At 38.4% G+C, this 25,305-nt stretch overlaps 1 protein-coding gene across 1 annotated transcript in view; it reads left to right on the forward strand.

The window, feature by feature from the left end:
• The window catches only part of SMPD3 (sphingomyelin phosphodiesterase 3), a 104,059-nt gene that overhangs the window by 45,675 nt on the left and 33,079 nt on the right, over positions 1–25,305 (forward strand). The window contains exon 2 of the mRNA XM_071440434.1: positions 22,578–24,201. Within this exon, the coding sequence (XP_071296535.1) occupies positions 22,870–24,201 (1,332 nt within the window). The 5' untranslated portion in view covers positions 22,578–22,869. The remainder of the gene's footprint in view (positions 1–22,577; positions 24,202–25,305) is intronic.

A 25,305-nucleotide genomic window follows, 5' to 3' on the forward strand; every position in this document is an offset into this window, starting at 1 on the left:
CAAAGAGTGGGCTAAAAAGGAGCTGGGCACAGTTGATCCTAATCCAGGGCTGGCAGCAGGGATTATAGTAAAAATGTCACCAGCTGTATGGCACTGGCAGTGGGGGTCTCTCCCAGGAATCTCTTTGAGTATTTAGTCAGTGCAGCAGAGTTGTGTGATTAGGAATTCCCAGGAGGATATTGAAGTCTGTTGAGTATCCCCATGCAATTCTAAAATCTGAGAATAAAATTGGCCTTGCTTAATTACTGTCCAAGCAAAAAGCTGGAGTTGAACTGTATATCTGAGGAAAAAAATACTAATTAAGACCTCTATAATATGCTTGTAATTCTGATATCATGGGAAAGTGATTCTGAGTTTTGCTATGATGCTGCCTGACAGGGCTCAGTGCTGCTTCCTTCCTTGCTTTTGCTTTTAGGAAAGCTGTTTGGATCATCCCTCCTAGCAGATCTTGACAAAAACTCAAAATTCCCAAACTGAATATCTTATGTTGATGTTGGTACTGGTAAGGAGGTAGCTGCACTTAATGAATCACCAAAGTCTTCAAATTATTTATTGGTTCCTTTTGGGAGGCATTGTCTTAATGCCAGTGCTTAAGATTTCACTTTGTTAATGTTGGTTGTCAGAGTATTTGGAAATTTTATATAATTGTCACTCTTCAATGCTGTTGAATGTGAAGAGCTGTGAAGACTCTTCTGACTGTATTAAAAAATTAAAATCCTGGTAATGCAGCTTATCCTGAAAAAGGTGATATACAACAGTCTCCACATAACCTACCAAACAAATGATTTTGTTCCCACCAAACAAGTATTTCAGTGTGCTTGATAGTGATAGAATTGTTTAGAACATAAATTTATTAAACTGGAGCTTTTTATAGCAACCTATCAAAATATACATTGATAGCTAAATTAAATATTAATTATTGTAGTGGAGAAAGAGAGGAGAAAATAAATAATGAAAAAATAGTGACAGTAAAAGCAATGTTAAAATTGGATGGGAGAGCTGATGTGTTAAGAGAATGCAGAACACCAAGTGATCAAGGTAAGGAGAGGAGCAGTTCAAGTGCAATCACATACAGTGTCTCTGCCATAAAAAGAACAACAAATAAGAAATGTTTTCAGACATTCTCTGCTTTGTTTAGGGATTTTCTAAAACACTTTGGCATGAATGCACAGAAAGTGGAAGTGACCTTTGCAAAAAAAAAAAAAAAAGAGCAACAACATTTAATCTGAAAACTCTTCTCAGAAGGTTTTGTGTCAGTGTCTGTTATGGTGTGAACTACCAACACGAGTTTCTGCTGAGGGGTTTTTCTCCTTTATGTTACAGTTTTTTTCTTATATTCTTGTTTTCTTTTCCTTGAAGCTTATGCTGTGCAAGTGTTTGCAGGCACAGATGGGCAGCCAGGCATGCAGGGTGCAGTAATAACAAATAATAATAGCATTTGACCTCTTTTGTCTGTACTGTGATAGCAACATGTATTGCCTTAGCACTCTGATTGCAGTGCCCTTGTCAAGATTCCTGCTTTTTGCTGCTGGATTCTAAAAACACTTGATCAATTGATCTTAGAAAGTGCTGAGCTTTTTCCCTAAGTCTTTCATACTTGGCTATCATCAGGTGAAATTTTTAGCAGTTTGATTCTGTCTGTAAGTAGAGGTGAATGAATCAATAAATGTTTAATGATTTTCATTGAACTAGAGAATCAGGAACATATATGTAAGAGAAATTTCCTCTTTCTGCAGTATTTTTTTGTAAAATTAGATGAATAATACAAGGATCTCAATAGGACACTGGGAGCTTTCCTTGCAGACAGTAACTAAAACTATATTTTTTTACTTTCTGGAGAACTTCCTGTACTGTATGCCCTGCACTTACTCAATTTTTAAACTTGTATGGATAGAAGGTTTGTACTATGTGAGTCACAGGTTGTTTATTTCTTTGTATTTTAACAGTGTGTATTTTAAATCTGTTTGTAATAGCACATTTTTTCATATATAACCATGCGCCTAATTCTATTTAGAGCATCACCATAATATAAAATATTGAAAATATGATAGGAAAAGCCAGTGAATTTTTGAAATTTCCAAAATGTGAAAGGTTGTTAGTACATGGTGTGAGATCCTAGTTCAAATCTAGAGCTGCAATGTGACAGTTCCAAACTTTGCAGCTGGTGCTTATCTGTGTCTGACAGAGCAAAGCTTGGACTTCAGTAACACACCCCCTAACAATTCAAGTGTTATTTAGTTTATAGATGCATTAACAAAGACCCTTTGCAGTTGGAGTCATTACTTTGCAATCCTTTTAAGGAGAACTGTGAGCTTGCTGCTTCTCTGATCTTTATCCTATCCCAGCCTAATAGGGTAAGAGTAGTTGGGTAAATGACAGCAAAACTCTGCTAGCAGCCTTAAATAAGAATCAGCTCAGATATGAACAAAGAAAAAAAATAGTGAAAAGCTGTAACATGTATTTTGGAGAGCCCTGTTGTTCCACCTTTGTTCAGTTTTCTATACTTTGGGGATAGGAACCAGGGACCTCCCATCTCTCTTAAGTGCCACTGCTTTAGGAAACTCCCCTATCCAAAATGGGGGATTTTACTTCCTCCTTACCTATTTCTCTGAGTGTTTTTACTGTCTTCTGCTGCATTTTGGAATTGTTTAGACTAATATTCTCTGGGCAGTGCTGTATGCTGGAGAGGTCTGGGTTAAAATTTCCTTGATCCTCTAAAGGACAAAAGCTAACTGACCATGTTGATAGATCAGTGGGGGAAGGAGGGAAAGCAAACAAATCATTAAATAAATTAGTGTTGTGGGCTGATACAAGAGGATTTAAATAAGAGATGCTTAGAAGAGATTGTTTGAAAAGACAATGATGGAAGTTCTGTGAACCCTGCAAAGCAAAGATGGAGACTTATTTAAGCTACTGACTTCTAAGGAGATGAGAAAATCCCACCTTTAATTCTTTGTGTGGGGGGAATTCTTAATTACAAGAAACTCGTTGCTCTTTCTGTAGAGGAGAAACAAAGGACTGACTTGCAGCGTTGGAAAAGCCAGAGCTGTAACACTAACTCACTTCCCTGGTGGCTTTCTACCAAAGACATTTTAAAGGCATTTGAGCACCAAACTGTTCTTTGTGCCTTTGAAAAATCCCTTGTGTGAAAGCAAGGGTGATTTAGAAAGGCTTATCATTTGGAAAAGCTTTGATAAAACCTCATACTGGTTTCACAAGTTCAGAACAAACAATCTTAATTAATTCTTAATAGGAACCTGCTTACAAACTCACTCCTGCTTTCTCAAATGCATTCTTAGTAAAGAGAAGGCCAGAGTGAATGTCTGGATACTTGATGTGGATCCCTGAAAAGGATGAGATGTGAGCAGTGGACTCTGAAAGAGGTGCCTGACACAGAGCAGTGCTTCAGATCCCTCTTGACTGTTACACAAATGTGTATTAAATTTTCCAGACTGCATCTCCATATTTATTCCAAACTGGATTTGCTGCTAGTGCTTTCCTTCATGTTTCCTTCCTAGCTTATTCCCAGCTTCTAAACCATGCTGTCTTGGATCCTTGCTGAAGTCATTCATTTCCTTGGCATCACATCTTAGGCTGGTTTGGTGTAGTCAGGGCTGTCTGTCAGGTTGAAAGTTCTTATCACTCTTGGGCTGCACATCACCACAAAACTTCCATGCAGGTTATTCCATGGAATATGCACAGGAACAAATGCTGCTCCTGGGCTACAAACTGGGTTTCCTAGTAGAAAATCAGCTGTGCTGTTTCCTTACACTGGATCCATGAGGGGGGTCCCTGTGAGGCCAATTCCTGGCTGCCACCCTGGTGGGGCAGTAAGAGAATTTCTGCAAAACGGTGTAAAGCCTTTGAAGGCAAGATGTAGATCATATCAACAGTGATGGGAAGTGCTCTTCATGTGCTTGTCAAATACCCATCTCCACACAAAAATACATCTTGGTGACTATTTTTAGGATCATCACATCCAATAAAATTCCAGGTTTTTCTGTATTTCATTTATTTTCAATAATTATGCTGCTGCAGATCTGGGGGAGAGATGCTGCATTTATACCTTTGTTTAATGGTAAAAGTAATAGCTTAATCTTCTGATTTCAGAGCTTGTTAACACAAACTGCCTTTGAAAATGGTAATTTTCCTTTAGTGAAATGGCATTAATGGGGCTAAAACTTGCTTGGTAGCTGCATGACATTTTTAAGAATTTTGTGATTTTTGTGTGCCATGTGGCATCAGTTTACAGTACTCAGTGTCCTTTTTAAGGAATGCAAGACTAGAAGGGACCATCTGGGTTATCAAATACAAAGCCTCACAATTTCAGGCAGAGAGAAACAGACCTGGTGCAGAAAGGCCCACAGATACTTTCTTTCAAGTATCCTCCCTTGCCAAATACAATAAAGTCATCCCCAAAACCTTACAACAAAGTAAAAAATATTTTTAATTAGGGAGAAAGAAAACTACAGTGTCAGGTTTTATCAAGGCCAAGAAGAAAAGCTGAAGAGTAATGAATTGCATACAAGTTGGGAGAAAAGAAAGAGCACTTACAATTAACTGAGAACAGTATTCAGAAGAGTTCTAAATTTTTCCAGTTTACTTATTGCCAAGTGCATTTCTAAAAGCAAAAATGAGCCCTGCTTGGCACACAGGTTGTGTATAAACCTCTTACCAATTTGGAAGGGACATCAAAGCTATTGAAGAATGTTTGTCCAAGGCACAAAGAACTATGAGTCTGAGCTACAGGGAACATTTCATTTTATTGTATAAATTACCTTTATCTTTGAGAGAAATATAAACTAACAATTATGAATATATAGTCGAGTAATACAACTATTCATTCTAAGCAATTTTTAGTGGGTTGATTTAAAGTTAATTTTGAAAAACAGCATCTTTTGTTCAGAGGAAGGAACTGCATGTTACCATAACATTATGCAGATCAGCTGCCATTACAGGAGCATTTATTTTAATAGGAGGAGGTTTTCCTGCTGTGAGGGGGACAGGCAGTTGTTTAGTTCCTTCTTGAGAGCAATTCTTTTTTCTGTCTTAGTGTCTCTTGGAAGAGATATCCTTTTTTCCATATCTGTGAGACAGTGAACAGGTGTATGTATACTTAATGTATCTGGAGTTTCTTAATCCACAGGGGCATGTACTATATTGAATTAATCTCCAGAAGAGAATTACACAAGGGAAATTCCTCTTCCCTGGCCCCTTCTCCTTCTCTGTACAAAGAAGAGAGAGATATTCCTACCGAGGATTAAGTATTTTTTATGCTCTGCATATTATCTGTGATTACTTTAAATTCTTTTTTGTTGCTTTTAGGAAGGTTTTGTATCATAAAATAAAAATAATTTAACACTGAAGAAGCATGAACTGGCGGTGTTGAACATACACCACACTGATTCCACCAGTTCCTTCCTACAGCTTTTTCATGAGTGATGATAAAATAGCTTAACAGTTCTGCTTATCAATATTAATATATGCAAATACATCCAGGAATGTTGCTGCAGACCTAGATGCTCATCAGTTCTTAGAGAAGAAGTCTTGGGTGAGTAAAGTCAGGAGTGTGGTTAGCATGGTCCAGAGTAAGTTCCCTCTTGAGGATGAATTTTCCAGTGTTCCTGATTGGTTTTTGACAAGTGTCCCAGCTCCTGCCTGTGACCAATTCCTCTAGCTCTTATTTAGATATAGTTTAGGCAAAACTTTACTGATTTGATTAGAAATTTTGCCTGGCAGAGATTGAAAGATTTGTTTCTATATGTCATGTTTAATTTATATAGTACCAATACTTATTCAATTTACAATATTAACAAATTACCTAAAGACAAAAAAATGCCTTTTTAAACATACTAATATAGAATTAGAACAGTAGGAAGGAAAATTATTAAATAACTTTGTAGATGGAAACAGAAATTTTAATTAAAATAATTAGGGTTACCTAATGTTTCCATAAAGCCAAGGCACAATATAGGAAGTACAGAACACTAAATAATACATTCCAGAATGTTAAGAAGTAGAAATTAAAAAACAAAGCAGAATAAATTAAAAAAAACCCAACCCTTGTGTATTTCTCCAGTGTTTGTGGAGCTCTGATTTTTTTTTTCTTCTTAATGCCAGACGTTTCTGCCAAGGCAGGTCCTTTCCAAACCCATGCAAAGAAAGAGATTCAGATTCTGTTTCATCTCTTATGCACTGTTTAACTTAATACTGGTAGGGGTTTTTTGCCTGTTACTATCTACATCTGGTTTAAAAACTGTCCTGTTGGAGAAAAAATTCTCATTAGCATTTCCAGTGCAAACACATAAAATAAAAAATCTGACAAACAATGCACAATACTGAACATTTAAAAAAATGCTGAAGAGCATTTAACACAGAATTTCTGAGTGATTCTTGTAACAGCATTGTTCCTGTGAAAGGCAGCAATATCCTGCTGGTTAAATAAGCAGCATTACTGCTTTGTTGGGAGCTTCTTGCATTATTTTTATGAAAATTATATTGCTTGGAGTTTTTTTTTCTTATTTCTCATTGTTTCTGTTGCTTTGATTTTTGCATGCAAAGGGTTATCTCTTGCTAAGTTCCCCTCTTCTGTCTGCAGGAGACAAGGAGCAGCTTTCAAGAATCCCTTTGCCATCATTTAGTAGATTGTACTGAGTGCTAATGGTGCTTTAAATTTTATCTTCAGTATCTCAGGGTGTGATACTAAATATGAGCTGAAGAGTTTCAGCACACTCAGAGTGAACAAACCTTCTCTGGTTAAAAATGAAAACCCCAGAAGTGACTGAGAAGCACCTTTGAGCAGACAGAGCCCTCTGCCTAGCAGACAACAGGGCTGGAATGTTGACTCTAACATTCATGTTTTCCCTCAGTAAGATAGAGGAAGAGTTGGGAAGAAATAATTTCTTTTAATTCCTTCTTCTATTTACTATATTCCCACGTGCAATTAGTTAGAATTAATTTTGAAAGAGTCATTCTGGATCTCTGCTTTTGCACAATGGTCTCTGCTCCTTTGGTAGCTGAGCTGTCAGCTGGCTGCCTTTGCTGGTGAATGGGGCTTCAGTTACCAGGGGCATTATCAATCAAGGGATGATGCAATTCTGCCTCAAGGGTCTGATCTTTCTGGGAATGCATTTCTAAGAAGGCCTCAAAATTTTCAGACTGAAAGGTGAAGATTGCCCTACAAGAGACAAAGCCTAGCTGAAGGAATATGAGAAATAATTGTAGCCCTTACACAGCAGCAGGGAGTGCTGCATGAATCTTTCCCTTAGCCCTTAGGTTGTGGCAAGTGAAGCTCTTCAGTCTGTTTCTAATGACAATTCACTGGAGGATTCCTGTGTGGGTCTTTACAGTGAAAAATATGAATATGCTGAACACTTCCAAGTGGTTCTTTGGGGTATGTGTATTTATTTGCTTTGTCAGAATTTGTTTTGGGGGGTGGGAATGGGAAGCTGAAATGAATGCAAAAGAAAGTAGATAACAGTGTATGTCATTAATGTGAAATAGTTATGGCTGCTGTGAGCTGCTGCTCATGGTATGAGCCTTCTCTATGATCCAAGCATAGCAGCTGTCTTCCCTGTATTCTACATTTGCACTGACATAATGATTCTGAACTTAGGATCAATAAGCTGAGAGAGTTAGTCATTATATATGAGTACTGTGTTTTTTTCCCAGGGAATTTAATCAGTAACACCATACACAATTAATTTGAACAAATCTCAGCAGGGTACAATGGGATCAGGAGCAGGAATATATTCTTAACAGCCAGGCAACACCTACAATAACTGCTCAGATTAAAATTAGAATTTGAATTAAAATTCAAGTGATAGCCATTTGCCTTTAACGAATTTCTTGGAAATAATCACTGCTGAAGTACATATTAAGCCCTTTCATTAACCTCTAAAAGAATGCCTCTAAGTGTTGCTCCTTGGCTGAGATGTTAATATGCTAGTCATGCTGATGACCTGTTCACAAAAGCTGAATTACCAGCTGCATTTGCATTGATCTTCAGATGAAGAGTGCTTTTTCAGAGCTGTGGTGTTCTCCAGCTACAACTGTATGCAATTATTTTAGTGATAGTACAACAAACATTAATTATGTTGATGAAAATGCATCCATTTTTATTATGATGAGTATGAAATATATGATTTTATATATATGATGGGAAATCTTATACAATGAATAATAATTTTTCCATCAAAGGCACCAAAATAGACAGTTACTGCACTCATAAAAGATTATAGTGAAGGGGTGAGACACAGGGCAAGAGACTGACTGATCTCAGTGGGGAGAGTGGCTTGAGTAGCACTGCACGGCTGATTGTTGCCTCAAAAAATAAAATTGCCAATTTTCAGAGGACAGCTTCTCTTCTGATATGCTGACTAGCTGAGGTCCACAGCTCATGGGGTCCTGACCAGGGAGGTGCCTCCCCAGCAAACTGTGCCTAAATCTGAGGTCAGTCACAGCACAGAGCTCAGCAGGACTGGCAGAGGGGACAGTGACCGAGCAGGGGCACACAGAGGCTCAAAAGCTCCTCTAGGGGCAGGTGGCAAACGCAGGAGCAGAACTTCCCTCTGCTCTGAGCCTTTCCCCAGCTCCTGCTGCTGGCTGGGAAGTTTCTGGATCACCGTGTGTGCTTGTGGTGTGCAGTGGGCAAGGGGGCAAAGGCAGGGTCTGAGCTGGGACCGTGGGTGACGCAGATGTCACAAATGGTGAAGCACATCTCAAGGTCTCTGAATCAGAGCTCTGTCCTGTGCTGGCTGCCATAACCTGGTCATTACTCCGGCCATGACGTTTATCCTCCTGATACAATAGAAGAAAATAATGCAAATTCTGTAAAGTTACAGTGCTGGGTTACTGTGGAGAGGTCACCCTTTGTTCTGGCCTAGCAGTCCAATTAATAGCAATGATGGAATTAACTGTCTCTGAGAGATCAAAGCTAGTGATGAGACACATCTCTGCTTCCTTCCTGTAATATTCCTCTTTAATTTAGCATATTTTGAAGGTAGAGTTTTAAGCCTAAAAGCAGGTAGAAGTGCTATGTTGAAAGCAGACATATGCAGTATAAAGACAAATAAGTAGAAACAAGGTGTATTAGCAGTACTCATATCTTTGTGTCCATTAAAAGAAAACCATGAAACAGAAAATGTTAGGCAGAGTTAAAAAGAAAGGCATGTTGTAAGATTTGAGCTTCCTTCTGTGTGAATGGCAAAGTATTTTGTTGGTGATTAGTTTTTACATGTGTAGTTATACCTAACCTGTTCCTGTTGGGGGAATTTCCCTAAAGCAATAGTAGTAGTAGTAATAATAATAATAATAATAATAATAATAATAATAATAATAATAATAATAATTCAGTTATATTCCCCAAATATGAAGAAATATAAATAATACAAAGGATTTTTATAATGAAAAAAGGATGTGGTCACAGCCCATAGGGAAAAAGAAATGGGGAAAAATATGTTTAACACCTAGTAAATTACTAAAAACTAGGGCAAATAGGTTTGTATCATAAAGCAAAACATTTGAGTCACACATCTTGTGCCATGATTACTTTTAATATTGGATGGGAAAGTTTCCTAGATTATCTATTTATAAATAAGATTTTTTTTTCTATTGAATTACAGTGTAAAGTCTGTCCTAGCCTCACCATATGAAACTGAAATGGCAGAAGTTAACCCTCATCAGCTTCCAGCCCCTTGGTATGAGGCATAGTACCAAATAATCCTCAACTGTTCCTCATTCAGTATTACTCAAGTCCTTTACTCTGTGATTTATCTTAAAATATAGCACTGCTACTGGTGAGTGTTAATCTGCTTTTTCAAACATGTTTCAAAGCATATCCTAAGATTACAAAAGAAGGTTGTCTCATGAGCCCCAGGAGGGAGGTTGCTCAGAAGGTCCATGCATGGGTAGAAAAAAAACTTAGAAAAATTAAAAATTACTTTTAGAAGCTCCCCCTCAGAAAGCAAATAAACCTTTGAGATATTTCAACCTTTCAAATATTATACTAAGCACAACATAGTAGAGGAATGGTTTGGGTTGAGCTCTGTCCTATAAAATAATGGCTGTCTGTGCTGCCTGGAGTATTTTGGAGTTTGAGGTTCCTGATCTTTTTTCCTCTACCAAGTCAAGTTTTCCTTTGAAGTACTTTTTTCACATGGCTGTTGCCACAAATAGATAGTATGAGTTTCTTCAAAGACTGACACTGATTGTAGCTGATTTTGGCATTCTTGAAAAGCCACAGCTACAATCTGAGAAAGGGTTAGGCCTGGCTGAATTTCTTGTGGCAAATCTGTTATGTGGATTTGTGGGTATGAGCCATTGTAGGTGGACTTGGTGAAGAACTTTCAAAATAGGCTCCTAACTTAACATACACTGGGAACTGTGAAGTATTTTACATAAAAAGTCATGCATAAATATGTGTTACATAACCACAGCAAGCAGCTGCAATGGAGCAGGACAGGCAGCAGCCCCCAGCCTGCCTGGAGAGATCAGTGTAAATTACAAAAGCAGTTGGTTCCTCAAAACTTGTTTGCCAGAGTTCTTTCCATTGAAAAGAGGGATGAATGTGATAAAACAAGGCAGCTATTTGGTTTCCAGAAAATATTCACAAACATAGAATTAGTGCTTTTATTTGTTGTTGCTCTGCTTTGTTTTCAGATAATGCTGCAGCACAGAAAATACTGGGTTGTAGAAAATGGAAAATCATTTAAGATTTTATTTTATGTAGAAAATGGAAAATTATTTAAACCTGCATTTAAGTTACAGTTGACTTCAAAGAACACCTCTGATTCTGAAGGAGTGGGTTTGGAACTGAAGTGAATTTGCTTTGAATTTACTTCTATTCATGCCTTCCTTTCTTCTATTAGTTGCTTATAATTTCATTGATGTATCTACCAGTGGTGCACATAAAAACATGGTATGCTAATGGCATAATTAATATGCCAAGCAGCACATGAAGGCACCTTGACAGGTTTGTGGTTTACCAACACTGTTTTACAAGATTAGGCTGGAGCTCTCCAGCTGCCTGACGTGAGTTTTTTGCTCAGTCTCTCATAAAGCTGAAAATCAAGTTGTTATCAGCTGAGTGAGCAGCAAACTGTTACCATCTTCAGTGCTTACCAGTTGGGCTTCTTTGCCTTAGTGAGCCAGCCATAATCTTCAATTAGTTTAAGGATAATGAATTCAGAGAGCAATTTTGATCTCAGCTACAAAATTACCTGTGTAAATGCTTAAGAGAGTTGGAGATACAAAGGAAAAAAAACAAAACCCAGAATACAAACTTTTTAAAATTTAGTAGAAGAGTTTTTTTGTCTTTGAAAGGTTGAAATGATTGGATCTTGCACCTTACAGCTTTTGGCCAGTAGTCCAGTGCATCCCAGCAGATCAATAATCCTTTGAAGCAGAGTGAGCAGAGTAACCTGCTGGTGGTACCTGTGCTGTGTTCTGTGCCAGCTCAGTGAGCTCAGCCCTGGCCAGCCTGATAACCCTTCCTACAAAATGCAGCAGCAATATTTAGGGACTTTGTGGTGGTTTTGGCTGTAGGGCTCAAGGGGGAATGAATGTGGCTGGTAAAGGAAAGCCCTTTGTTCCCTAGGAGAAGGAGACTGATGTTAGGGTGGCTGTGTGCAGTGGGGATTGTGCTGCTCCCCAGGTGTCTCTGGGATAGCACTCAGCCTCTCACAGCTAAGGCACTTGTGCCTGCTGATCACATTGCAACTTGTTGTCCCTTTGTGTGAAAGGTTTGCTGCTTAATTGCATAGACATAAGTGATTTCTTGTCACCTGTAGCCAAGGCACAGTGGAATTGCCAGTTCTGCTGTCTTTGCTGTACAATATAATTTTATGTCACTTACACCAGGCCCCAAGTCCCCTGATTTAGAAGCTTAACACCTGTCAGATTCATAGGACAAAGTCAGAATAAAAATTAATGTTCTCTTTTGTGAATTCCCTTCACTAGAGGTAATCCAAAGGCTTTATTTCTTCAGTTTTGCTGGTGCATTTACTGCACATAACAATAATTATCTGAGATAAAAATCTACTGTACTTTGACTCCCATTGATAATGAAGTTCATTACACCCCCATTATAATTATTACCCTCTTTATGTATACCTTGTTAAACACTTCAAAAGCTGGCATCTAGGGGATGCTGTTTTAAGAAACTATTTAAGTGATCAGGATGAATTATGTAAGATATTAACAGTATGTTCCTTCTACATCAAATCTTACAAAATTTGGGGTGCATAATAATCAGAATTATACAAATAATATTATTCTGTCTAACAGTTCTCTGACACTTTCCCAATACGCATTGGGAATTGCAAAAATGCAAATTTATCTCTGGGAGCAGTCCTACTAAAGACAATATAGGAGTAAAAGCCATGGCTAATAAACAAAGGGTTTCTCTGCCTGCAATACTCAAGTAAATATAGGTCCTGAAAAGTGTAGCACAGGCTAGGGGCAGCCAGCAGAAATAGAAATGCAACTTATAGCTAATGAGGCTAATTACAAAAACCCAAACCCCCAAACATTTTTGTTTTATCAGTGAAGCTGAACCATTCATGACATGGAATCTTGGCTCTTGGTATGTGACAACTTCAGCTGTGTAGTGGGGATCAGTTAACCCAAAGGCACAGAGATTACCACTGTCAGAAATGTTGCTTTTCCCAATTTGCACCTTTTTCCTTGTCATTTCTTTGGCAACTGTTCTGTGACATGCAGGAGATAATGCAAACTTAGACTGAAATATGATTTTCATTTCACTGCTGAAGAGCTTCACTTCCAAGAACACAGCATTCAATATATGAAAGCCTGCTTTTCTATTAAAGACAATTGAATTTTTAGAAATGTATTTCTGCTCTGCAAAATGACTCTTAAAAATTGAATTCTGAAGTGAATCATAGGGCAAAATGAGTTTATTTAATAGCAGGACAAGACTATGCTGGTTTGGAAAATGTAGCAAAAGTCTCTACAGTTTAGGCATTGCTATTGACAGTTCTCTGTGGATGCTGTACTGTTTAGCAGCTGCATGAACCTAATAATTTACACAGGTATTTTACATGCCTGAGGATGCTCTTTGTAAATAATGGACTGCACAGTAAGTCCAAAGAATGAAACAAACTTCACAAATACATCAATGCAGGTCTTGTAGAACCAAATCCCTATTTAACTCACTGTAACAACTTGTGCAGAGTTTATTAAAACTAACCTTTTAAAAATAGGTTTTTTGTACTGTGAATATGCATCAGAGGTATGGTTAAAAAAAAGGCAATTTAAAAAATTTTCTGACCATATTTGGACCAAATTTTAATGCACTTCATTTTTTACCCCCCTGGAATAGCAGTATAAATCCCTAGCAGCTTTTTGCTGAACCATTGTAACAGTAAAGCTTACCTGAGTAAGTAAAAGCAGCAGTAAGATCTAGGGTGTTTGCTTTGCATCCTAAAACTAATACTGAGATGGAGCTGTTTATACTGGAGGTAGGCCCAAATCTATTTTGGAATCATCACTTCTGATTCTCTACAGTTTTGTTATTTGGACTGAGATCTTATTTAACTTGTCATATATTCAAGTGTATGAAAAGATCATGCATGGAATGCCATGCATGAAAATCTAATCTGCAAATACCACGCGTTCGTGCTCTCAGCTTCTGGTTATTTATTAAGGAGCAGCTGCTTCAATTAAACATTTTACTTTTGGTCACAATAAAAAAACTAGTAATAGCTTGACTCAGTACTGACATTTTTAAAAGCATATTAAATATTTAAACAATTTTTTTTCTGCTGATGGCTAAGAGAAGCATCTAGTTACTTCATTTGTTGGTGACCACATAAGATCACTGCAGAAGGTATTTTTAGATGGAAGAAAACACTCTGTCCCTCTTGCTTCTTCTGGATATAGGAAACTTTCTGATTTCTTTCTAGTTCTAAGAGTAAATAGAAAATGGGATGTAAAATGAAATATCTCTATATTTCCCTGATCTTTAAAAATGCATTTAATAACAGAAAAAACTACAAACATTTGCAGTATTTTTAAGGAACTAAAAGTCCACAGAATAGTGAGGTGAACTTTGTATGCATACCTCACTAAAGCAGCTGCCTATTTGCACTCATTCCTTGTTTTTGTTCTTTTAGATTTTTGCCAGATTCTGTTACTGGATTATGCTACTCTCTTGGTTGAGAAGTGGTAGAATGTTGGGTATTTAGCATAGCTTCTTTTGTTTCTTTTCTAAATATGGACCACTTTGATTAACAGCAGTACAATTTTGATATTTCAGGTGTGTTATGGATTAAACATACATTTTGTATAACACAAAAAATGAGATTAGCCTTTATTCTTGTTTTTCCATAGAGATACAAAAGCTTCTGGCTTAGAAATAAGATTTCCCTCTCCCTATCCCACCTCAAATTTTGTGTTCACTTTTTTCTACCAAGTCTTTTGCCAACTCATGCAAAAAAGCAGTAATGTCTTGAGTAGCAATAATGACAAGAGTAGCAATCTCTGAAATCTGGAACCTGAAAAGTTGAAAGTTGAGGCCTGAGCCTGGATCTGTTCTGCCAGCAGAAAATATGGGAGACTCTTGGGCAATTTAATGTACAATGCCAGAAACCTGGTTCTTATCAGGCAATGTCAAAAGACTTCAAAGGTTGCTTTGTAGCTGAACATTGCTTCCTGTGCTGTAGCAGTGAGGCATCCAGAACAGACTGAGCATGTTCTCAGTTTGTCAGATGTCTTAGAAGGCGAAGAGGAAGGATCAGCATTTTCTGTGTAATGCAATGGTTAATAAGAAATGAACAAAGTTTTAGGACAAGTGGGAAACATATTGCAGTCCTTCTGTTTTGCATTCTTGTGAGAGTCAAGAAGATTTTTTTCAAGAATGCCATTTTGGTGGCAAGCATATTTCCAAAAAACATTGCAGGGTTGTGGAAGGGAAGGGAAGCACCCCAGATTTGTACATGCCCGTGGTTGAGAAGGAACCACAAAAGTCAGAGGCTTTTAAAAAGACAGTTTTATTGGTAAATTATACACTTGGCATGGAAATTGGTATGTTAGTCCCTTATCTTCCCATGTAAACACAGTGGTGGATTTTGAATAAAGGGTAGAAGGAAAGAGAGAGGGAGAGACAGAAAGATCAGCAGTGCTGGCTCCAGCACTGATCCAGCAGCCTGGGATGTGCACACCAGGGCTTTGTGGAGGTAGGTTTTTATAGATAAATTTTCCCTACCCTCGAGGTAACTCTCTCTCTTTCTATGCAAGCTGTTACAATGTGCAGTTCATTCTTCTTGCATGTCTGGAAAAGGGTCAGAGCCCTTTGGGGGTCAGAGGTGGTCTTGTTTTCCCCCTACTGAGCTGGCCTTTGGTCCATGTCTGCTTCCTGACCTCAACCTGTGCTATGCTGTGCTTATTCCCAGGACCCAGAACAAGGACATTTGTCCCAGAAAAGTACTGCTCCTTGTCCTCAGGCTTCTGCAGGGGTGTCTGTACAGATGTGTAGCAGCAGAATGTGAAGTGGGTCAGAAGATTTTTGACATGGATCTTTTCAGATATCCCTGTTCCCCCAGAGCTGCCCAGCCTAGCCAGGATAAATGTGTTACTGTGAGGAGCCAGCAAAGCCTCGTAGTTAGAGCAAGCCATGAGGCTTCCTGGAATAAACCTGCACAGCATCTTCTCCCTGCTTTCTCAGGGATGGTTTTAAGACAAGTCACCACATAGATCTTGTGGTTTTAAATAATTCTTGAGTATTTGAGAGATTAGTAGCTTTGTAATACCTGAGCTAAATTTAGCTATGCTTTATGTGAAGATGGCAACAAGTGTTCTTTTAGAGTGTTGAGTGATTGGATGGGATAATTTAAAAAATCACATATTGCTTTCTGTCTTCTTTTATGTGTTACTCTGTAAAAAGAAAATATGAGAGGATTGGCACACTTTAGTCTACCAGTGTATTGCAGTGACATGAATTTACAAATAAGTAAATGTAATATTTTTGCTTAAATTTCCTATCTTTTAAAAAGTTGAAAGTGTCAAGTGCTCTGGGTTGGTTTTTATGCTGCTGGGTCCTTTTTTTTCACTAGATGTGTGTTTGGCTGTATGAAAATATGCAACAAAAGTACTCAGCCTATCTTGGTGCAATTTGATTGTAAAAAGCTTGAGTTTGAATTCTTGCATTTTTGTCAGAGTGGCTTGACATAGAAGCAAGTTTTGGGGGAAGGACTTGGCATTTATGTGTTGAGTTTTGAGCAATGCTGGGTTTTTTTATGATTACCACCATACAATTAGATCTCTGGGTCCTGGGGAAATACACCTTTGTCAGTAGAGATGGAAACTGAGAATTAAGGAGTCTAGTTTTGGGGTTTCCATGAAAACTTATCCAAGTTAAAAAGGCTCTGTTTTCCAATTTTCCATAAGTAGAAAATGAATAAATGTACTTTAATTTTCTTTATAAGGGTAGCTGTGTTTTAATTCAGTCGCATTGTATTTTAATTTCCTTTATAAAGTATTTTAAGAATTGTAGGTAAGCATTTTTTATAGAGGAACAGATATTTATTGGCAGGAATTTGTGTTGGATTTACTGTAGGTTAAGGTAACTTTTCTTTGGCACCTTTAAGAACAATTTCAACAGTATAAAAATATCCACTCTGGGGAAAAATGATTACTTTATACTTCTATTGAGCTGCCATGGAGTAACCAGAAGCCTGGAGGCTCAAAGTGCTGCTTGAGAAAGTACAGCTTTTCATTTTACAGGGAGCCTGTGCCCCTGCTAATTTATGGGCAAGGCATGGCTGTAGTCAGACCTCTGTAGGATTTAGATGGTGAAAGATGAGTAGGGAAAATTTTATCTCCACTTCTGTCTTGTGCACCTAAAGCCAATATTGTTCCATCTCGCTGGGTTTTGTTAAACAAACCATCTACAAGGATCAGATTTATTTAGCCATTATTGAATTACTCCAGCTCCTGTAAAATACGAGGCTAAAGCACACTAAAAGGTGATTTTGTAAATAAAGCCCATTCTGTTTCTATTGTATAAACAGAGCTTAGTGTCACAGATTCATACTTTTGTAGGCTGCAGTTGTCTCACTACTGAAGTTCACCAAATAAGGTCTCAAAACAGAGTGTTTAGCTTTCCAGGTGCTGAGTGAGATCACCAAGTGGTCAGATTAACTTTTTTTGTCTAAATCGTGCCTGATAGTAAAGCTTTTCTGAAAACCTAGAGCTCTTTGTATTTGCAGTTATTTTCATCTATCAATATGCTATTGATCCTACTTCTTACCAGTTCCCAAGATCATAAATAGGAATTGATAATTTGGAAATATGTAATTGTCCCCTGTACAAGAAGCGACAGTTCTGCTGGTTAGGATTTTTTTGTTATTAATTCTGAAGTAGCTACTTTAACAATGCAGTCAAATTAATGTTTTAAATAATGTCCTTGCAGATCAGAACTGACATTGGTTGCTGTTACTTAGTTTGCATAGCCATGATATTTTTAGAGGCATTCGTGGCATTGGCCCCTCTAAAATACAACAGAAACTGTCATTCTGCTTCTATTTCCACTGAAATAAAAATAATTGAAGAAAGTTTGTGGAGTCCAGATTTTCAGATGAGTCTTCATGCCCTCCAGTGAAGTAGAACTAAATGCCCTTGTAAAAGGTTCCCACATGGCTTGTATTTGATTATTTAGCTGATGTTCACAGGCTGGTACTGGTACACTCACAGAGTGCACAAAGCTTTGGAGGTGTATTTCAGAATTTGGAGCTGTACTGGTGAAGTTTCTGGGTTTGGGTCAGGCCTCCAGGGAGCAATTGGTACAGCTGGTGTGTAAACACAGCATTCATTGTTGGAGTGCAGTTTGTATGTGTGGAGTAAAGAATAAACCTCTCCTAGGCTTGAGAGATGTGATGTGTCCCTTCTGCATTTATGACTCTGGATGTAAGGTTTGAGCAAGTATAATCTCTTGTGTCAGGGTAGACTCAGTGTTGCTTGCAGGAATATGAAAGATGATTGTTTTCTACAATAATGCACTCAGCTTCAATTTTTCATCCATTTTGAAAGAAAAAAAGGGACAAAACTGACATGTTTTTAATGCTTTTCAATGGGTTATAATTGTAAAGATCTTTTTTTAACCTGTGTTTTCACACATTAACATAATTGAATTTATATATTTTTTTATTGAGTTTAAAACATAACCCAATTTATTTAGGTAGCAGAAGGTGTGTGGGTATGGTTTTTGGCCTAGGAATATGATCTGGGACTACCAAATTCAGGTAATTTGCTTTTGGAAATGAGAATCTGCTGCCATGGCCCACAAAACTGTAAAGCTCAGAGCAAGTTTTACAGTGTGATCACGAACAACTTTTCAGCACTTTGAAAGAAAAGCTCCCATTTGGAGTGAGGAGGTGCACAGGGCACCAGGCCAGCCCAGTTTCTCTGCAGGTGCAGCCAATCTTTTGTCAGATGAAGGGGATGACTCCCACTCACACTGGTGCCCACAGGTACCTTGGGCCCTGCTGATCCAACTCCTGCCCTGTGACCAATGGGCTCCAGCCCTGGTCCAGCTCCCTTCACCTGTGGTTAATAACAGCACCAAATCTCCTCCAAGCTTTGGAGACGTTCAGACAGAGGCATCACTGAGATTCCAAGGGCTCCTTAAGAAAATTTAGCACCTCCTTGCTTCAAGTACAGATTGCATCATCCCAAATCTACTCCCTGAATATGCCAGAGGCTTGAGCAGCTCCCTGGACTTGTGGGGGTGCTTTGGGGTTTTTGACTGCAGACATCTGCTTAATGGCTGACATTTCTGCTATTCAGGGAGACTTTAAATTCACACTTCTTAGTATTTTATTTTTTACAGGTTAGCTCAATTAAGTTAGACATCTTGTTTATGCTGATTCTTGCCTGTTGGCTGCCTATGGACAAAGACAAGGTGCAGAGCAGCCTGGCAGTGTTTGATGACCTTTAGAAAGGAGAGAGAGAGTTTAGGCAGAAACTGGTAAATGAATGTTGCAATGGCAAGTCTGCAAAAACATTGTCCTCCTTCCCTTCTCCTCCTGCCAAATCCTTAGTTTGAATGGGTTCTGCTTTATTCATCAGTAGCAGTGATTCACCAAATTCAGCTTCTCATACCAAAGAGGAACCATGTTTTCCCCAAGTTTTTACAAAGATTTTCCTAAGCTGTAAATTGTTACTGATTTAAGTGGAAGTTAAGGCGAGCCAGTAAGTTCTACCTAAATTCCCTTCGCCTGCATGGTGAACTCTTTCATGGAACGAGTCCCAGCCAGGATGAAAGGATTTCAGATAGAACATCAGGCTGTGAAGTGATCACAGGGGAACAAGGAAACATCTTCATTAGAGCCACTGACCCCTTGAGATGGCTGCATCTCTGTAATTACAGCCCTGTAATCAAGCATGGAAAGCAGTTCACATGGTTTGGCCTTTTGGAGTGGTTTTTTTTCCAGAAGGTTAGTTAGCCGTTGAACTAGACTCTAATTAAAAGCATGTATAAGAATAATCAGGGGAACAACACTGAATAAAGGAAGGAAGATTTTATGAAGTGTGTCTGGGAGGAAAACCAGATGAGAACAATGAGGAAAGCAAAAATTAAGTTGTGGTTTGTCTAATAAGTCTGAATGACGTGAGAGCCTGAGTGAGAATTCCCTCAGTTACCCCAGATCTTCATTTCACCTGTGCTCAGTTACAAGCACTAATTTTTGTGGTTTCACATGGTCTAGTGGGATCATTTTTGTAAGACTGTTTTCTTTGATTGAAATTACAATGACAATAAGTAAATCAAGGTAAAACCACAGCCTAAATAAACTGCTTTTCTAGAATTAATTTTAGATAAATATTGCTACAATCTTCACTGGAAACCAACTGTTAGGATTCAAGAAACACTACTTTTAATGAATATATGTAAATTATGATGTGAAGTTACCCATAGGATAATTTTCCAAATCAGTTAGCCACTTCAGTTTTATTCTGTTTTTAAATAAATAACAGTTTAAATAAATCACTGTGCCAGTGATTTACTTATAGTTTTAAAAATACAGTTTACTGTATTTTTACTGTATATAGGTGATATTACTATCACTTTTGAAGAAAGTTTAGTTGTCTGAATTTGAAAGTGTATTTTAGTTTCTAAGCAAAAGGAAGTTAAAACTTTTCTGACCATTTCTAGACTGTTCTCATAACATGATTATTGTAAGATTTGTTGTTTTTCTTCTGTTTCTCCTATCACTTGTTGACTTGTATTGTCCTTTATTTAGTTTGCAAGCAATGCTGGAGCTAGAAACATCTCTTTTGATCTATGATGTCTCCATCATACTTCTGGGCATAATTATGATCATAAAAATCTTTGAAACCTTTCTGCCTGATGTCTTGTTATCACTAAAGTTGAGATGTTCCATACCGCCACCATAAAAAAAATTAAATAAAGTCTATTTTTAGCCTTCAAACACTCACAGAGTAATAAAAACCACCAAACAACGCTGCCGTTTACGTCTTTGTAGCATACAAAAATATCTGTTTCATTGCAATATCTTAAATTCTCCCTTAATCTCCCAAACCCCTATGAATAAAGCATTGGATTACCAAGTAATACCCTTCATCACAAGGAATTAGGCACTTTAGCTTTAGGCTCCATCTAAACCGTTGCATTAGGAGAGATGTGACTGACGTCATGTTTTCCAAGTTCCTGTTGACTCACATGGTGCCTTCCCTCACCCCTTAAGATCTTGCTGAGATAAAATCTGCCTCTCATGACCCTCTTAATTCTCTTTTTTGGGGTGGCTTTGAGGCACTAGCATGCATAGGATTTTCTAGCAAGGAGTAGGAAACTTAGTTCCAGTTTACGTGTGTGCCAGAGAGTCTGTGACAGAGCTTTGGCAAGTTTTGTGATTGCTTTCATCTGGAAGTTTAGTAAGTCAGGATAATCATTTCCTTGCAAAAAGAGGGTTTTTAATTAGGACCTTGGCATGTCTATGTCTTCTGTCTGCAACATGTAAAAATTTAAAGGACATCCAGCTCTTCCTTTTATACCCTCTTCCCTTTTTTCCAGCTATTATATTTTAAAGCTTGCTGTGGTACCAGGGTTTTTGTGCTTCTGTGTAATGAGTTGTGGGAATTCTATTAGAATTCATGGAATAAAATGCATGGAATACAAGTGTGTACTCAAAACATTATTGCCTCCTCACTCCAGCAGGCTGGTAGTGAGAAATGCAGCTGGCACCTGGTCAAAAATCCTCCTGATTTTGAAAGATACTCTCCCTTTTTAAGGCAAAGGAAGTGTAGGAGTCACCAATGTGGCCTTGAACCATCATACAGCCTTTAGTGTTTACAGAGAATCACGTTCTTGCTAAAAGTTGTTAAAACAGACCTTAGTCCAAACCAATCTGCTTCATGACATGGGCTGTGCAATCTTATCCCATGGAAAGATTTGTGATTGCATTAATTTTTCTTCCATTTTTACAAATACACAGTAGCATGTTGGATCTGCAGTAAGCATGAATTCCTTTTACACAGTATGTCTCCACAATCTGGATAATGGCTTTTGTGAAGCTGTTTTAGTTGGGTGTTTCATGGTTTGCTGGACAGCTTTATCTTGTAGATTTATCTTGTAGATTATCGATACTGCAGTCCATAATAGAACTGGCAAGAGTTGTATTGAATTGATTCTGGTTTTTTTGTTTTTTTTTACTTCAGCACATCACCAAGCAGGCATTGACTGCTCTACCTACAAAACTCTCCCTTGGTTTCATGTTCCTCAGGGAGTTGTAACATCCTGTCATCATATGCTCAAGGAAACACCTATTGAAGACATAATTAGGCAATTTTTTAATGGATCCATTGTGCTTTTGCATTTTCTTCTGGTCTTTTATTTTAAAACAGTAAGAGTCAAATTGACCTTATATTCTGCAACACTGCTACACCTTTCACCAGGAAGGCTGTCAGCCTGAAAGTTGGAATATAGGGCTTGCAGTCTGTCCTCACTTCACAGATCCCAAACACAACGTTCTGTTTACCCTTGGCACTGCTGTAAACAGGAATCTTTCTGGTCTGCTGAGTGATTATGTAAATAGGGCTTTTATAAAGCATTTTAAGCACCCAGAAGAACAGAATAACTTCTTTAGAGATTTTTCTTTTCTAATGGTAATTACATAATTGCATAGGTTTTAGGTTAATTTTTTTCCTATCTGATGCGTGGATGCCAGAGTGACTTTTGAGCATTTTTACTGAAGGAACCTAAAAATCATCCAGAAAAACAAATCTGCCAGGCTCCCCCCTATTATCAACATCCCAAAATGCCTTTGGCACTGAGTAAATGCCAAGCATTTGTTATTTGGCACTTGACTTGTCCCTTATTTCTTTGAACTCAAACATGTTGCATAAGATTGGTGAAGTTATGCTGAGCTAATAATTGAAACAAAACAAAAAACTCCCAATTTCTCCCTTGATCCAACCTTTCCAATTTCCATCTAAATACAATAAATATAATAAGTCTTTAATTGTTTTGAGAAAAACTCAATCTGCTTTAACTTCCAATAAGTGCTACTTAAACTTCCAATATGTTTTGTCTTTTGTTTCTGCAGGTTTCTGTTTTGCCTCTGGAGAGTTTCATTATGGCAGCCCCCAGTGAACAATGACATCCTTTGACAAATACAGATGCCAAAAAGCCAGACAAAAACAGTGGCCTTGTTTCATTTTTACTCCAACACAGTGAAATGGTGCTCTTAAAGTTTTGTTATTGACTCTCACTGGAAAAAAACCCAACAATCTCCTGACCAGACCTTTTTTCCCCATCCCTCTCCCAGTGTTCTTATGGATGCTTGACACAGTGACATCATGTAGTAGGCCCTGAAGTGTTGTCATAACTGAGTTGCAATGGTTTTATACACTTCTCCATTTCCCAACAGCTTTCTGTCAGTTCTGCATTCTTTTTCCTGGGGCCTGATTTTCCCATGTTACTGGCTAGCAGACAGGCTCGTGGGCTCTTTTGTTCCAACCACCTATGAAAAACGTCAAAGAGCAGATGACCCATGCTATTTTCACGCACTCTGCATCATTATCACCACTCCCATCTACCTGGCACTCTTGGTGGCCTCTCTTCCTTTTGCTTTGATTGGCTTCTTGCTCTGGTCCCCTCTGCAGTCAGCCAGAAGGCCCTATATCTACTCCAGGCTGAAAGACAAGAACCACGCCAATGGAGCCACACTGCTCACTGAATGGAAGGCAGCAGGGACTGGGAAAAGCTTCTGCTTTGGCAGTGCCAATGTTTGCCTGCTGCCTGATTCTCTGGCAAGATTTAATAACGTCTTCAATACACAGGCCAGGGCTAAGGAGATCGGCCGGAGGATCCGAAATGGGGCGAGCAGGCCACAGATTAAAATATACATAGATTCTCCTACCAACACATCCATCAGTGCAGCGAGTTTCAGCAGCCTGGTCTCCCCCCAGGCTGGAGACAACCGCACTGTTAATGCTGGCATCAAAAGGACAACATCAATGGAGTACAAAGGAGACAACTGTGGCTCAAACAACGGCGAGGAGAACAGAGAAGATAAAGGTGGAAGTGGAGAGCCACACGAGGGGGAAGAAAACACTTGCATTGTCCGTATCAATGGAGAGGAGAATGGCCACATGTCAGACACAGAAGCAGACACCATCAATGGCCAGGCTCATGCCAGTGGCCCAGCAGAGCCCTCACTGGAAGGTGATGCAGAGGTGTCAAAAACACCAAACCACAAACAGAAGGAAGGAGATTCTGGGAGTTTAGACAGCTGCTCTGCCTCACGAGAGTCCCTAGTCAAAGTCCGTGTTGGAGATGGTACAGTGGACCAAAGCACTGTCAACAACAAGCTCCTCTACAAAGCTTCAATCATGAAGAAGACTTCAGTGCGGAAAAAGAAACACACAGATGAGACCTTTGATCATGAGATCTCTGCTTTCTTCCCTGCCAACCTGGACTTTCTGTGCTTGCAGGAAGTGTTTGACAAAAGAGCTGCGGAGAAATTGAAAGAGCAGCTCCATCACTATTTTGAATACATCGTCTATGATGTTGGGGTCTACAGCTGCCACAGCTGCTGTAGCTTTAAGTTTGTGAACAGTGGTCTACTTTTTGCCAGCCGCTATCCTGTTATGGATGCTGCCTATCACTGTTACCCCAATGGAAGAGGAATGGACTCCTTGGCTTCCAAGGGAGCCTTGTTTCTCAAGGTAAGAGCCTTTCTGAAGCTGTAAGTATTGACTCTGTATATGTGGCAAGTTATACAGTTACATTATTTTAGCATTTCTTTAGACTGCAACAGAGGCAATATTCAGATTTAGATTTCCTGATATAATGTAATGGATTATAGATATAATCTTTATAGGATTTGTAGCCTATAAATGATGGATGTGTCTGAAACAATGAGGGACTTTTGGAGGTAGAACTCAAGTATAATTTCAAGACTCAAAATTTGAAGTGATTTTCATGATATTTGAATTTCTTTCTTTATGGAAATCTCTGTAGGAAAATGCATAAATTCTAAGCCTCATAACATGAGTACAGTACAATGAGCATCACTGTTGGAAACCAGCTTGTGCTCGTTGTGTGTTTGTCTGGCAATCAAAAGACAATGAAATGTCTAAATGTCAGTATAATAAAACTGAAAGAATTACAGTGAAAGGTATGGCTACTCTGCGCTCTTGTTTGCAAAAGAATTAGTAAGGAGAGATATGAAGAGGAATAAACAAAACAAACATGCCTGGGACACTGGGGAGCGCAGAGCTTTTTTGTGTTATTAACACAGTTTACATAAATTAACTGATGGTAGAGAGGACAGGAAGCCTGGGGTTGTAAGTCTGTAAATCATGAAAAGCAGAAAGTCTGCATTCGCTTTTCCAAGACCGAGTGGCTGTTCATGCTTAGCTCTTGGGATTATCTGTGCTCTTTCTAAACTGGAAAGTGGGCTTTTCTAATTTGTCAATTATCAAGAACCAAAAATTTTTGCCAAAGATCCAAGTCTGTAGATGCAAACCTAGAAAGATCTGAAAATGTCCAAAATACTGAATTTCAGATTTTATTATTTAATCACAGTTTAGAATGGTTTCACTAACTAAATCCTGAATTTATTTTCTAACATTGGCAAAGTACATCAGATGCTCAAATTATATGTACTTTCTAATCACAAGTCCTGAACAAAAGCCATTAACAACCATTAAGAATATGGATTGTAAACAGGGATCAGTGGGAGGCTTTGTACTCCATTTGTAGTTGTTAACCAAAGCAAAAACTTTTGGTACCATGACTTGTGTAAGAAAACCCCCAAATATTAGAAT

The sequence above is a fragment of the Agelaius tricolor genome, unplaced genomic scaffold (assembly GCF_023055355.1).
Source record: "Agelaius tricolor isolate 1412-34295 unplaced genomic scaffold, bAgeTri1.0.p SCAF_15, whole genome shotgun sequence".
Lineage (NCBI taxonomy): Eukaryota > Metazoa > Chordata > Aves > Passeriformes > Icteridae > Agelaius > Agelaius tricolor.